The sequence below is a fragment of the Cibotium barometz genome, chromosome 58 (genome assembly GCF_041138505.1).
Source record: "Cibotium barometz isolate CiBa-2024 chromosome 58, ASM4113850v1, whole genome shotgun sequence".
In the NCBI taxonomy this organism is placed as follows: domain Eukaryota; kingdom Viridiplantae; phylum Streptophyta; class Polypodiopsida; order Cyatheales; family Cibotiaceae; genus Cibotium; species Cibotium barometz.
The window spans coordinates 18,300,593-18,313,746 of record NC_141103.1 but is presented as its reverse complement, the minus strand read 5'-3'; the positions used below and the strand labels follow the sequence as shown (position 1 = coordinate 18,313,746).

At 42.2% G+C, this 13,154-nt stretch overlaps 1 protein-coding gene across 2 annotated transcripts; it reads left to right on the top strand.

The window, feature by feature from the left end:
* Window positions 1–246: 246 nt before the first annotated feature.
* On the top strand, window positions 247–12,665 carry LOC147605989 (pleiotropic drug resistance protein TUR2-like). Of its 2 annotated transcripts, XM_086792351.1 has the most exons (24): window positions 248–677; window positions 1,988–2,108; window positions 2,228–2,316; window positions 4,189–4,273; window positions 4,597–4,756; window positions 4,863–4,939; window positions 5,084–5,137; window positions 5,230–5,320; window positions 5,403–5,704; window positions 6,029–6,310; window positions 6,392–6,708; window positions 6,819–6,979; window positions 7,081–7,184; window positions 7,331–7,496; window positions 7,841–7,972; window positions 8,076–8,236; window positions 8,323–8,655; window positions 8,747–9,037; window positions 9,259–9,342; window positions 10,256–10,389; window positions 10,498–10,725; window positions 10,924–11,095; window positions 11,305–11,559; window positions 11,731–12,665. In XM_086792351.1, exons 1-24 carry the CDS (start codon window positions 271–273, stop codon window positions 12,004–12,006), a joined length of 4,482 nt encoding a protein of 1,493 aa, XP_086648477.1. In that variant the 5' UTR covers window positions 248–270; the 3' UTR covers window positions 12,007–12,665. The 2 variants fall into 2 exon arrangements, with proteins under 2 accessions (XP_086648476.1, XP_086648477.1); XM_086792350.1 differs by having other exon boundaries at window positions 247–677; window positions 6,029–6,708.
* The last annotated feature ends 489 nt before the right edge of the window (window positions 12,666–13,154 follow it).

The window sequence follows — 13,154 nt, the reverse complement described above, 5'->3', positions numbered from 1 at the left end:
ATAGTTCGTTAATTTCCTGCAATAGCTCGTAAATTTCCTGCAATAGTTCGTAAATTTCCTGCAATATTAGTTTCAGACTCTATTTGCAGTCGGCGCAATATCTAGAGGAATTATTTTATTGTTGATCTTCTCTTTTCATGGGCGACGCTCTACCTAATTAGATATTCGATGATTATTTTCTGCAATTTTGTGGGAATTTTAGGGCTAATTTTGACAGTTTACCTAGCCGATGGTGGGTGCATTAACAGGGATTGTTAAGCAGGTCTATCCATGGCTTCCTCTTCGGCGGGGGATTTTAGCGTGAGGAGGAGCTTGAGCAGCGGGCTTAGGAGTCTGAGCAGCGGGCTCGTTTATGGGAGAGGCGGAGACGGGATGTTTGGGGGCTCGGCGAGAACGCCGGAAGAAATGTTCTCACGGGCGTCGTCGGGCGGCGCTAGCGCACGGGCGGACGACGAGGAGGCGCTGCGCTGGGCCGCCATCGAGAAGCTGCCCACATACGACCGGGTGCGCAAGGCCATCCTGCGCAGCGTGGCGGAGGATGGCGGAATCATCCAGGAGGAGGTGGACGTCACCCGCCTCGGCCTCCACGACCGCCAGCAGCTCATGGAGAAAATCCTGCAGGTCGCCACCGACGACAACGAACGCCTCCTGCGCAAGCTCCGCGACCGCATCGACAAGTAAGCAGTGCCATTGTCCATCACCGCGCGTGTGTTGTGTGTGTGTGTGCGCGCGTGCGCGTGCGCGCGTGTGAGAGGGAGAGAGATTTCTACAAAGCTCAACCGATTTTTAAATATATAACGATGATTTTCTTAATCCTTCCACTAAATCATTTAATAACACCATAATTAAGATGGTTTTCTTAATGGCATTACATATAACATTCATTAATAGTCTAATTAGCCTTAATCCTACCACTACCTTAGTCATTCTTAATGACATTACATATATGATTCATTAATTATAGTCTAATTAGCAGTTCATTGGTAGCATAACCAAGAATTATCATGGCCAATCAGTGTAATCCTAGTTCTAACATTCATTAATAGTCTAATTAGCGGTTCATTAGTAGCATAATCAAGAATTATCATGGCCAATTAGTGTAATCCTAGTTCTTAGCATCAGCACTCCATCATCAAACTTTCAACTTTCTAGCTATTTATTGTATATTGAACTATTTTTAACTTTTAAGGTAGTTTAAACATATCTCAATATATTCTTGTACATTTGAATTTAGTCACAACTTGGTAGTTTCCTTTCACATCATTATACGTTAAGGTCAGGATTGGTGTGTAAAGAGGAGAATACTTTTTGGAGCATCTTTGAAAAGATGTAATTTTTTAGTTTTCTTTCTTTTCTAGCCATAGTAGTTAGGTATATGATTGTTTCTCAAACCAAAAAAAGGCTAGATTATTTCCACAAAAAGGATAGATTATTTTTTAAGGGAGGCACTGACAAAATGTTTGGAAATTTTATCTACAATTCAAAAGAATTTGGAGTACATTACCATCAACATCAAATTACTCTCTTTAATCTAGTAATCATCATACTCGTCTTAAATCATTTCCTAAATGATCATGCCAACGTTCAAAGTATACATTCTAACATTTTCACCAACATTTTTGAGAATTAATTATAATCAACCAAGTCTTCCTTAGTGATGATCTGGGATGTAGCCTTGGCGATTTTGATATGAAGTTAAGCTTCTTCGTACCAAAAAGCTTTTTTGTACTTATTTCTATCCTTTTTCCAACTTTTCTTTATAAAAAAGAAAAGAAAATAAAGAAAAAGGTCACCAAGTTTTAGCACAAGAGGTGACTTGATGAGAAGCAATCTTCATGTGTAATTAAGTGTGATGAGTTAGTGCATTATTATGTGTAGCTTTCACAGAGCACTAAGACTATTATGATTTTACATTAGGGTGAAGCAATGGACAATTTGATAATTAATGAGAGTGTTTTTTGATTTTTGCCAATGGGATCATATAAAGGGTGGGCATAGACCTACCCAAAATTGAAGTGAGGTTTGAGCATCTCAACATAAATGCGGATGTGTACGTGGGGAGCAGGGCGCTCCCAACGCTCTTCAACTTCACTTTCAATGCTATCCAGGTTGGTATTTCCTACAATTAAATAATTAAAAAAATAAGGCATACTATTTTTTTTCTTTTTCTTTTTAAAAATAATGCTTATTGATTATTTGTTTGTTTTTTTTTTGGGGGGGGTGCAAGGATATATTGAGCCGGCTCCATCTTGTGCCCTCAAAGAAACGCAACCTCACCATCCTCCATGACGTTAGTGGCATCGTCAAGCCATCACGGTTTGAACCCCTCCCTCTCAACACACACACACACACACACACACACACACACACACACTCTTTCTCTCTCTCACACACACACTCCCATGACGTCAGTGGCATCGTCAAGCCATCACGGTTTGAACCCCTCCCTCTCAACACACACACACACTCTTTCTCTCTCTCACACACACACTCTCTCTCCCACATGGGTCTCTCTCTCTCTCTCTCTCTCTCTCTCTCTCTCTCACACACACACACACACTCTCTCTCTTTGGCATGGGTTTGGGTTTAAAAACAGCCTCCCTCGAGGCTCATACTTGTCAATAGCGACAAGTGCTAGGAGCGCTTGTTATGTAGCCACTGTCAAAAAAAAACCATCCTTCAATCTAATTTTCACTACTAAAATTGTGAAAAACTCACTTGTAATTTCACTTAACTTTGAAACAAAAGATTCACATTTTTGAAATTTTAGTTATAAAACGGGTTGACTTCTGTATTTTTTCAATGAAAACCAGTTGAGCTTGAAGGTCATCCTTTTTTTTTGGAACAATAATTATATATATTAATATTAACAGCCTTTTCCAAAAAGTCCTTTCTAAATCAGAGACTTAACATAGCCACTTATTCTACATATTAGATTTACATCAAAGACTTAGTCCCATATTCTATTAAGCAGAATACATACTAGTTTCCACATTTCATCCTCCCATACAAAGGTCATCCAAAAGTTCATTTTTGATGACATTATTGATTAAGTGGGGCTCCACGTTAGTCGGTTGAGGATAAATTTCAAATGGATTCATTTGACCTATTGGGATGGTGCGACCCACCCCACTGGCCAGGAAGATTTTCATGCACTTGTGTACACATTTCAAGCACGCATGTACATGTTTTTTGATTCTTGTACACATTTCTTCTTATTTTTTTCGAAGTTTGGGGCAAGCATGTACATGTGAAATTTGAAGGCCTACAAGCTACCCTATCCTTCAATTTGAAGACCATAAAAACTAACTACATATGTAGGTTTATGTTTAAAATAGTGGTCTAAAATATTGGCCTTCTTTTGCAACCCTATTTTCTAAGAGGCCTTTTCTTTAGAAGGTTTTAGGGTTTTGACTCCCTCGTTTAAGCAGTGAATGGGACTCAAGCCCATATGTAGAGGCCTCAATTTACTCCATTAGCATGATTGCTCTTTGCCCAAGTACAGTGCTCGATTTACTTTTTTGCCAGTGCAGCGGTTAGGTTGGAGTTTGAGATACCCAAGATCACAGGTTCAAAGCTCCCCTTATGCAAGCAATGGCATTAGTGTGTGTGAGTAGTATAGTTGTACTTTCAAATTCAAGTCAAGCCCCCCTGAAAGAAAAAAGAAAAACAGGTTTTTTCCAACAAATGAAAATAAAGGTAATTCTTTAAAATAAGCAAGATTTATTACTAAAATTGGACATGGGATTTCCTGACAAATGAAAATAAAGGTAATTCTTAAAAACAACACACACCACACAAACTAAGCATTTTGAGGTGGGGGGATAGCCTAGCGGTAAGGGCTTTAGCCTTACACTGCCACAGCTTGGGTTCAATACTCTCCCGCCCCGCATCCCTAAATGGCATGTGGTCTGTGCCTTTCCGTGCAAAAAAAAAAAAAAAAAAGAAGAAGAAGAAGAAGAAGAAGAAGAAGAAAAAAGCCCTTGCAAGAAAAAGAAACTAAGCATTTTTCTTTAATTGTTTTGCATATCATTTAAAAATAATTAAGCATGGCTATTGCTCTAGGATGCCAACCATCTTCCATGTGATTTGAGTGAGATTGACTGATTAAAATTGACCTGCATCAAATGCCAAGGCATCCTTTCTCATATAGACTTATTGAGTGAAACCATGTACTACACTCTGCAGGATGACACTCCTACTGGGACCCCCATCATCCGGCAGGACAACTTTGCTCTTGGCCTTGGCTGGAAAACTTGATTCTACTCTGAAGGTGAGAGAACACATACTAAGTCAAATCATTTCATCACCTTGTGTGAAATTTGACATCCTAAGTTATTTGTAAACTGCAAATTCTTAATGTATGCATGCTTCCATGTATGTACATATACCTACATATGCATGCATGCATGGAAAGATGTTGTATATATGATGTTTGTAGCTGGTGAACATGTACATACATACTTGCATGTATGTACATGTACCTACGCATGCATGGATAGATGCTGTATGTTGTATATATGATGTTTGTAGCTGGTGAACAGCAATCATAATTTTGTATGCTTGATCAATCCCTGGCTTGCTCTTTCGATCCAGGTTTCGGGTCGTGTTACCTACAATGGCCACGAGCTCACCGAATTTGTCCCACGGAGAACATCAGCTTACATCAGTCAGCATGATTTGCAAATCGGCTCAATGACTGTTCGCGAAACTTTAGACTTCTCTGGCAGGTGCCAGGGTGTGGGAACAAGATATGGTCCGTGCAGCTTGACCCTACAAATCATACACCAGCATTGTCCTGGAGAATCTGAAAACACAATTTCCATATCTTGAACTACACCTGATAATTATGTTTTTGGCAGAAATGCTCACGGAGTTGTCGAGAAGGGAAAAGGCAGCTGGTATAAAGCCAGATCCCGATGTCGATGCCTTCATGAAGGTACTGCATGATAATAACAATAATGATACATACATGTACTCTTTGCCAGCCTCTAATTGTCAATCTCACATTCTCAGTCCTACTTGTCAGTCAGACCTTATATGCCTATTGTAAATAGCCTTCCATCTCATGTCTTGATGCCAGGCAACATCTGTGGAAGGTGCAGAGGCCAGCCTTGTGACAGACTATGTACTGAAGGTAGGCTTTGGTATTATGTTTCAATATGGAATTCTAGCTTCTTTAATGTGCCTGTAGCCTCTTGAGTGCACTCATCACAAAATGTTTTGCAGATTTTAGGACTCGATGTTTGTGCTGACACCTTAGTTGGTGATGAGATGCGGAGAGGGGTTTCCGGGGGGCAAAGGAAGCGTGTCACAACTGGTATGATGAGTAGGCAACTCACTGAAACTTCTCTTGGTATCTTAACTGTTTTCTGAGTAGCTAGAGATTGATGCATTTACAGGAGAGATGCTAGTGGGTCCTTGTAAAGCTTTGTTCATGGATGAAATCTCGACCGGGCTCGATAGCTCGACCACGTTCCAAATCGTCAAGTGCTTAAAGCAGAGTGTCCAAGCAATGGATGGGACTATGGTGGTTGCTCTCCTTCAGCCCGCGCCTGAAACATTTGAGCTCTTTGATGAGCTCATTCTGCTATCTGAAGGCCAGATTGTGTATCAAGGACCACGAGAATTGGTTATGGACTTCTTTGAGCAGATGGGGTTCAAGTGTCCAGAGAGAAAAAGCGTGGCTGACTTTCTTCAGGAGGTATGGATTTTCCAAAGATTTTCGAGCAATAAGATACATGATCCAGATATACATAATGGTTTTTCCTTTTTTTAAAGAAAGAATTTGTAAGTTTATAAAGGAAAAGGGGTCATTTTGTTGGGCCAAGACTCACAGGTCCTTAAGGGGTTTTAATTTATAAGTCACTGCAAATCACCAACACTAGTAGTGGACCTAGTTAGCATTGCTAGCACTGCGAAGTAGGTCCAATGCTAAGTAGCAATAACTACGGCCCTGGAGCCTCTGAGCACATGTGATACATAGGGTATTTGAATAGTGAGCCATGGAGTATCCTTTTTGGAACAGGTTACATCTAGGAAAGATCAGGAGCAGTACTGGGCAATCAAGAGCCAACCTTACCGCTACATACCTGTGAATGAGTTTGCAGAAGCATTCAACTCCTACCATGTAGGCCAGCGAGTTGCAGAAGATCTTGCCATCCCATACGACAAGTCAAGAAGTCATCCTGCAGCGCTAGCAACTCAAAAGTATGGCCTGACTACGCGGGAACTATTAGTGGCCTGCTTTGCAAGGGAATGGCTACTCATGAAGCGCAGCGCCTTTGTACATGTCTTCAGCACTGTGCAGGTTCTATGCTCACTCCAACATCTGTTTACATGCCTTGTGAACAAATTACATGATCTGACACATGTGATTGATAAATTACAGATTGCAATTGTGGCCATTATTACCATGACTTTGTTTTTCCGAACGAGGTTGCATCACAGGGATGTGTCAGATGGCAACCTGTATTTGGGTGCATTGTTTTTTGCCCTTGTGAGCTCTATGTTCAATGGATTTCCTGAAATGTCCATGACAATTGCACGGCTGCCCGTCTTCTACAAACAAAGAGACATGCTTTTTTTCCCGGCTTGGACATACGCTTTCCCAACTTGGGTTATGACCATACCAATATCTATTCTGCAGTCATTCATATGGGTGGCGCTCACGTACTATGTAATCGGCTTTTCACCTGAGGCTGAAAGGTGCATTTGCTTGTTCTGTCTTTACACACCCACAGTTGCTTGTTGATACTCACTTTAGCCATGCTTTTATGTTCTAATGCCTGCTTAATGAATCATGCATGGCATTGCAGGTTTTTCCGGCAGTACTTGGTTCTCCTCCTTGTTCATCAAATGGCAATGGCGCTTTTCCGGTTCATTGCTTCATTGTGCAGGAACATGGTGGTGTCTAACACTTTTGGTACTTTTGCGCTAGTGGCCGTCTTTGTGTGCGGTGGTTTTGTTATCTCTAGACGTAAGTTATCCCACAGTCCATGCATCATGTTAGCCTTCAAAAACATAGCCGGCACCAGAGGGGATTCATTCCGTAGTATGACTTCTTATAACATTTTTCAGATAGTATACCCTCTTGGTGGATTTGGGGATTCTGGATTTCACCTCTGATGTATGGAGAAACTGCTTTAGCTGTCAATGAGTTCCTAGGACACCGTTGGAATAAGGTATGCAGATCAATCATCAAGAAAAACTTACCTTACCAAGTCCATTTTTTGATTTCCTTCTAATGAGACTGTGTGTGTGCATTTTTTTTTGGGGCGTGGGGGGGGGGGGGGGGGGGGGGGGGGTGTTGTTTTGTATATATTTTCAGCCATATAGTGATTCTTCCGTTGATGCAAATACCGTCGGGAAAGCTATCTTGGTGTCACGAGGACTGTTTAGTACCTCCACTTGGTACTGGATTGGTGTTGGAGCACTGTGCGGATATGTATTGCTCTTCAATTTGTTATACACTATTTCATTGACCTACCTGAATCGTAAGTTTACTACTATCCACACACACACACACACACACACAGAGAGTTGGTACTGGTTTGGTGTTGGAGCACTCTGCGGATATGTTTTGCTCTTCAATTTGTTATACACTATTTCATTGACCTACCTGAATCGTAAGTTTACTACTATCCACACACACACACAGAGATTGCATTACATATTACCTCACATACACATCAACGCAGTCCATCTGAGCTCTGCTGTCATGGACGTGCCCTAGATCATGTTCCAAAAAGAGGAGAATGATCAAATGTTTGTGTCTGCAATGTAGAATTTGGTGGTTTAGTTGTAGTGTAGACAAAGATTTGATTTGCATGTCGTGTAGCTCTTGGCAAGCCACAGGCAACCATCTCTGAGGAAGCACTTGAAGAAAAGCAAGCTAACCGAACTGGCGAAAGTACAAGGCCATCTCCCATAATGCGTTCAACTGCATCCAGAAGAGCATCCAGAAGGGAAGGTATGCTCTACAATGCTTAGCAAGAGACACATTTCCAAATGATGTCTCACCTTGCTAGTGGGATAAGCTTATGACACTACTCTCCACGTGCAATGTGTGACAGGCATAGACCTTCAAGTTAGACGGCCAAGGCTCTCAAGCATGTCATCAGATTCAGGCTCTGGCCGACTTGATGCTGCTGATGGCGTGAAAGGGATGATTTTACCATTCCAGCCGCTAGCAATAACCTTTGACTCCATCAGCTACTATGTTGATATGCCTGCTGTAAGTTGTGATATTGAATGCACTCGCATTTATTGCACATCTGATTCCCGGCAATTGTTTTGAGGAATGCTTCTCTTGTGCTACAGGAAATGAAGCAACGCGGAGTTGTGGAAGACAGATTGAGGCTGTTGCAGGATGTAAGTGGTGCTTTTAAGCCTGGTGTGCTTACGGCTTTAGTTGGTGTAAGTGGTGCTGGAAAGACTACCCTCATGGATGTATTGGCTGGGAGAAAAACTGGTGGCTACATTGAGGGCAACATAAGCGTATCTGGCTATCCCAAAAACCAGGACACCTTCACTCGGATTTCGGGTTACTGCGAGCAAAACGATATCCATTCACCTAACGTCACCATTCATGAGTCGTTGATCTACTCAGCTTGGCTTCGGTTGCCCAAGGAGGTGGACTCACAGACCAGGATGGTAAGGGGTTGTTTCTGGCACTTTGGATGCTCCAATTGAGATACATAACACAATGAATGCAAGATTTAACATTTGTGCCTTGCTGCTTCAGAAATTCGTGGATGAGGTGATGGACCTTGTCGAGCTCTCATCCATAAAGGGTGCCCTGGTTGGTCTCCCTGGTGTGAATGGTTTATCGACAGAACAGCGAAAGAGGTTGACTATTGCAGTTGAGCTCGTGGCCAATCCGTCCATAATATTCATGGATGAACCCACTTCTGGACTAGATGCCCGTGCTGCAGCCATCGTGATGCGAACGGTTCGAAACACTGTGGACACAGGGAGAACAGTTGTTTGTACCATCCATCAACCCAGCATTGATATATTTGAAGCTTTTGATGAGGTAAGCATTAGCCCCTCCACCCCCGCGGGGCTCTTCAAACCTCCCATCCATTGGACAGGTGAGATCCCTGCCCATGAGAAAGAACCGGCGGGTAAGATGCCCCCTTTTCACGGGCAGGGGTTATGTCTGTAAAGCTCCCTTAGTGCTGCTATCATCAATCAGCGTAAAATTAAACCCCAGCGTGTTTTCCAATACATAATACTCCTGCTTCTTCTCTCCAGTTACTTCTCATGAAACGGGGTGGGCAAGTCATCTATTGTGGTCCTCTTGGAAGCCAATCTCACAAGCTTGTAGAGTACTTTGAGGTATGTGTAATCAAAGCACAATCTGAAACAAAATATGTCTGATTTTGTGTATCAGTTAATATATATACCTAGATGAATCTAGGAACATGCCCAAATTCACCTTTTAGGAACGTGCATGTTATATACTCATGGTAGTCAATCCACAAGACTATATAACTATCAACTCCATTATGCATAGTATGGACTAGATACTACGACATCCCCACTAACGTCATCAATGTGCCCAATAGTGGGTGTAGAACTCTGTATCAAGATATGCTCTCACACACGCACTCCATAGACACACACACACACACACACACACATAAGAGTATTCACACAAAGGCCTTCATACTAAGTTTCTGTCAAACCTCCAGAGATGCAGGGTAGACTCAGCCATAATGAAGCCTAGCACTAAGGGAAGTAGCAAATAAAAAGAATTAGTACAACAAATAAGTAGTTGATAGGGCAAATGTACCACTAAAGATAGAAAGAATTAGCACAATATCAACTGGCCGCAACTCCGACGAAAACTTCACAATGTGAAATCTGCATGTCCGCTAATACGGCTGAATTATATACCTAGATGAATCTAGGAACATGCCCAAATTCACCTTTTACGGACGTGCACGTTATATACTCATGGTAGTCAATCCACAAGACTATATAACTATCAACTCCATTATGCATAGTATGGACTAGATATATATACCTAGATGAATCCAAGAACATGCACAAATTCACCTTTTAGGAACGTGCATGTTATATACTCATGGTAGTATGGACTAGATACTATGACATCCCCACTAACGTCATTAGTGCCCAATAGTGGGTGTAGAACTCTGTATCAAGATATGCTCTCACACACAGACTCCACAGACACACACAATGTCTGAAAATGCCCCACCCCCCCCCCCTGCCTGCCTGTGTCCAGAGTATTCCAGGTGTACCAAAAATCAAAGAAGGCTATAATCCGGCTACATGGATGTTGGAGGTCAGCTCCTATGCTGTGGAGACACGCCTTAGTGTTGACTTTGCAGAGATTTTCCGCAACTCCGCCCTTCATCAGTAAGACTCTCACATCTTACCTCTGCTACAAAAAGAATCTGCTGACCCATTTCTATGCAAAATATGTATGCATGCATGTATGTTTGTGACCGTGAATGATTTCCTCAGGCGGAACAAAATACAGATCAAGGAGTTGAGCATGCCAGCCCAGGGCTCTCAAGAGCTTCACTTCCCAACACGGTACTCCCAGAACTTTGTGGTGCAATGCTTAGCTTGCCTGTGGAAGCAACACAGATCATACTGGCGCAATCCCCTATACAATGTTGTGAGGTTCTTCTTCACAGCAGTCACAGCGTTAATGTTTGGGACCATCTACTGGAAGCTTGGACCAAAAAGGTAAAAGATGATTTGGCTCTGATTTTGTTGATATTCAGCAGTATAAGGCCACCTTCTCCCTGACTGGGCTCACCATGTGATCGGGGCGACCTCAACTCCCAACCCTAGTGTTGGATAAGAGCTCAGCCCTTTTTTTAAATCAGAATTGTGAAGCCATTCTAACTCTCAACATGAAACTTACCGTTCAATGTCATGTAGGGGAACAGTCCAGGATCTCAACAACATAATGGGAGGTATGTATGCTGCCACCTTTTTTCTCGGAGTAAGCAACTCATCTTCAGTACAACCAGTTGTGGGAGTTGAGCGGACCGTATTCTACCGTGAGAAGGCTGCAGGGATGTACTCACCACTACCATATGCACTAGCCCAGGTATAAAGCACACCTAACATGACTTAGACAGATCCCCCGCCCACTGGACGGATGGGGGAAATCCCCCACCATGAGGGACGGGTGGGTTCTCTCCCTTTCCATGGGTGGATGTTATGTCTGTAAAGTCCCTTTTCAAATTTCGTAGGTCATATAGCATGCATTTGCCTTCACAAAGCATACAATAAGGTTGTTGATTCTGTTTTAAACAGGCCGTCATCGAGATACCTTACACTATAATTCAGACCATCTTGTATGCTGTGATGGTATACTCCATGATGGACTTCACCTGGACAGCAGCCAAGTTCTTCTGGTTCGCATACTTCATGTTCTGCTGCTTCCTCTACTTCACATACTATGGCATGATGTGTGTTGCTGTGACTCCAAGCCATCATGTTGCTGCCATCATTTCGTCAGCTTTCTATGCACTTTGGAACCTCTTCGCAGGATTTATCATCACTCGCCCGGTAAGGCTAAAGGATCCCTAATTGCTCTTGATTTGGTAGCCTTAAGACTATTGAGTGAAAATTTTGATGATCTGCTCTTGTTTGAGATTTGCATCTGTGTGTGCATATCGTCGTGCGAGCTTATGTATGTTAGCATGTACCCTGACCTTAGGAGTAATGTTTCTCTTACAGAACATCCCAGTCTGGTGGGTATGGTACTACTGGTGCACACCCGTTGCATGGACGATATATGGACTCATCACCTCTCAAATGGGTGATAATAAAACCACCCCGATCAGGGGTGCAGGTACAGACCCTCAAGAGGTGGTAAGCCAATACATTAGAGATTCCTATGGATTCCGGAACAGCTTTTTGGGTGTGGTAGGAGCCATGAATGTGGTGTTCGTGATCCTCTTTGCATTCGTGTTTGCCTTCTGCATCAAGTATCTAAACTTCCAAAGGCGATGAGGTGACACACATCATACCATTTGGAATGGCAACTTACAGAGTGTTTTTTGAGCTACAAGCACTTCAGGATATTTGGTAGCTTAGTGATAATATATATAACTCCTCCCCCTCCCCACCCCCCCAACACACACTTGCATCTGTACTGTGCTTTTTAGTAGTCGAACCAACAATATCCTTTTTAGTAGCCAATTTTTGGTCAGAAAAATCAAAAGGCATCCCAAGCTACAGAGGTGTGGAATGACCCTCTATCAAAAATTATTGATTGTACATAAACTCTGATCTATACCCATGAAGCCCTTTTAGCATCCAAGTAGAGCTGCTGAAAGGTGAACTAAAGGGAATATTGATATTTTGTTTATCTTGTATATGACCGAGTTCTAACACCAAGTTCACGGCTTCATGGCAAGTGGTTGGACTCTTGAGCCAGAGGTCTCGTGTTCGATTCCCGCTAGCCGATGAACACCCGGTCCTTCATTAGTGGGATAATGGCCTCTCCCCCACTCCTAGTGGTTAAGAGGCTCGCAACATTGTCAACTGAATAGTAGGATATCTACCAGGGAAAAAAAGAAGAAGAAGAACACTAAAACCAAACTTACCAGTGACTTTGATGTGCTAAAACTGTCTCAAGAAATGCCAACAAGGTTTTTTTCACATACAAATCAAAGCAGGCATCAAAGTTTCCACAATTACAGAAGCAATTCATGTTCAACTGCTGCACAAATTTGTCTTATTTCTATCTACCAGGGAAAAAAGAAGAAGAAGAACACTAAAACCAAACTTACCAGTGACTTTGATGTGCTAAAACTGTCTAAAGAAATGTCACATGTACACACCAACAAGGGTTTTTTCACATACAAATCAAAGCAGGCATCAAAGTTTCCACAATTACAGAAGCAATTCATGTTCAACTGCTGCATAACGTTATTTATCAAAATTATCATGCGTTTATGTATCTTCTTCTCAAAATTGAATTTAAGCTTAAACCATTGGAACATGAGAACACTCTTCTTCTCAATTACTCAATTCAGCCTTCCTTTCAAAGTAGAATCCAAAAGAGCTTACCTTGCCTCCACATTGAAAAACCAGTTATCAAAGCATTAGATCGAATCCATTTCATCCACACAATCGACTCAGAAGCTTGTGTTGAA

What these genes read in the sequence shown, in the direction of transcription:
- LOC147605989 (XM_086792350.1), top strand. Translation starts at nt 271, where the DNA reads ATGGCTTCCTCTTCGGCGGGGGATTTTAGCGTGAGGAGGAGCTTGAGC. An exon ending in AACTTGATTCTACTCTGAAG is followed by an intron (nt 4,274 to 4,596) that starts GTGAGAGAACAC and finishes CTTTCGATCCAG; the next exon opens with GTTTCGGGTCGTGTTACCTA. An exon ending in GATTTATCATCACTCGCCCG is followed by an intron (nt 11,560 to 11,730) that starts GTAAGGCTAAAG and finishes TTTCTCTTACAG; the next exon opens with AACATCCCAGTCTGGTGGGT.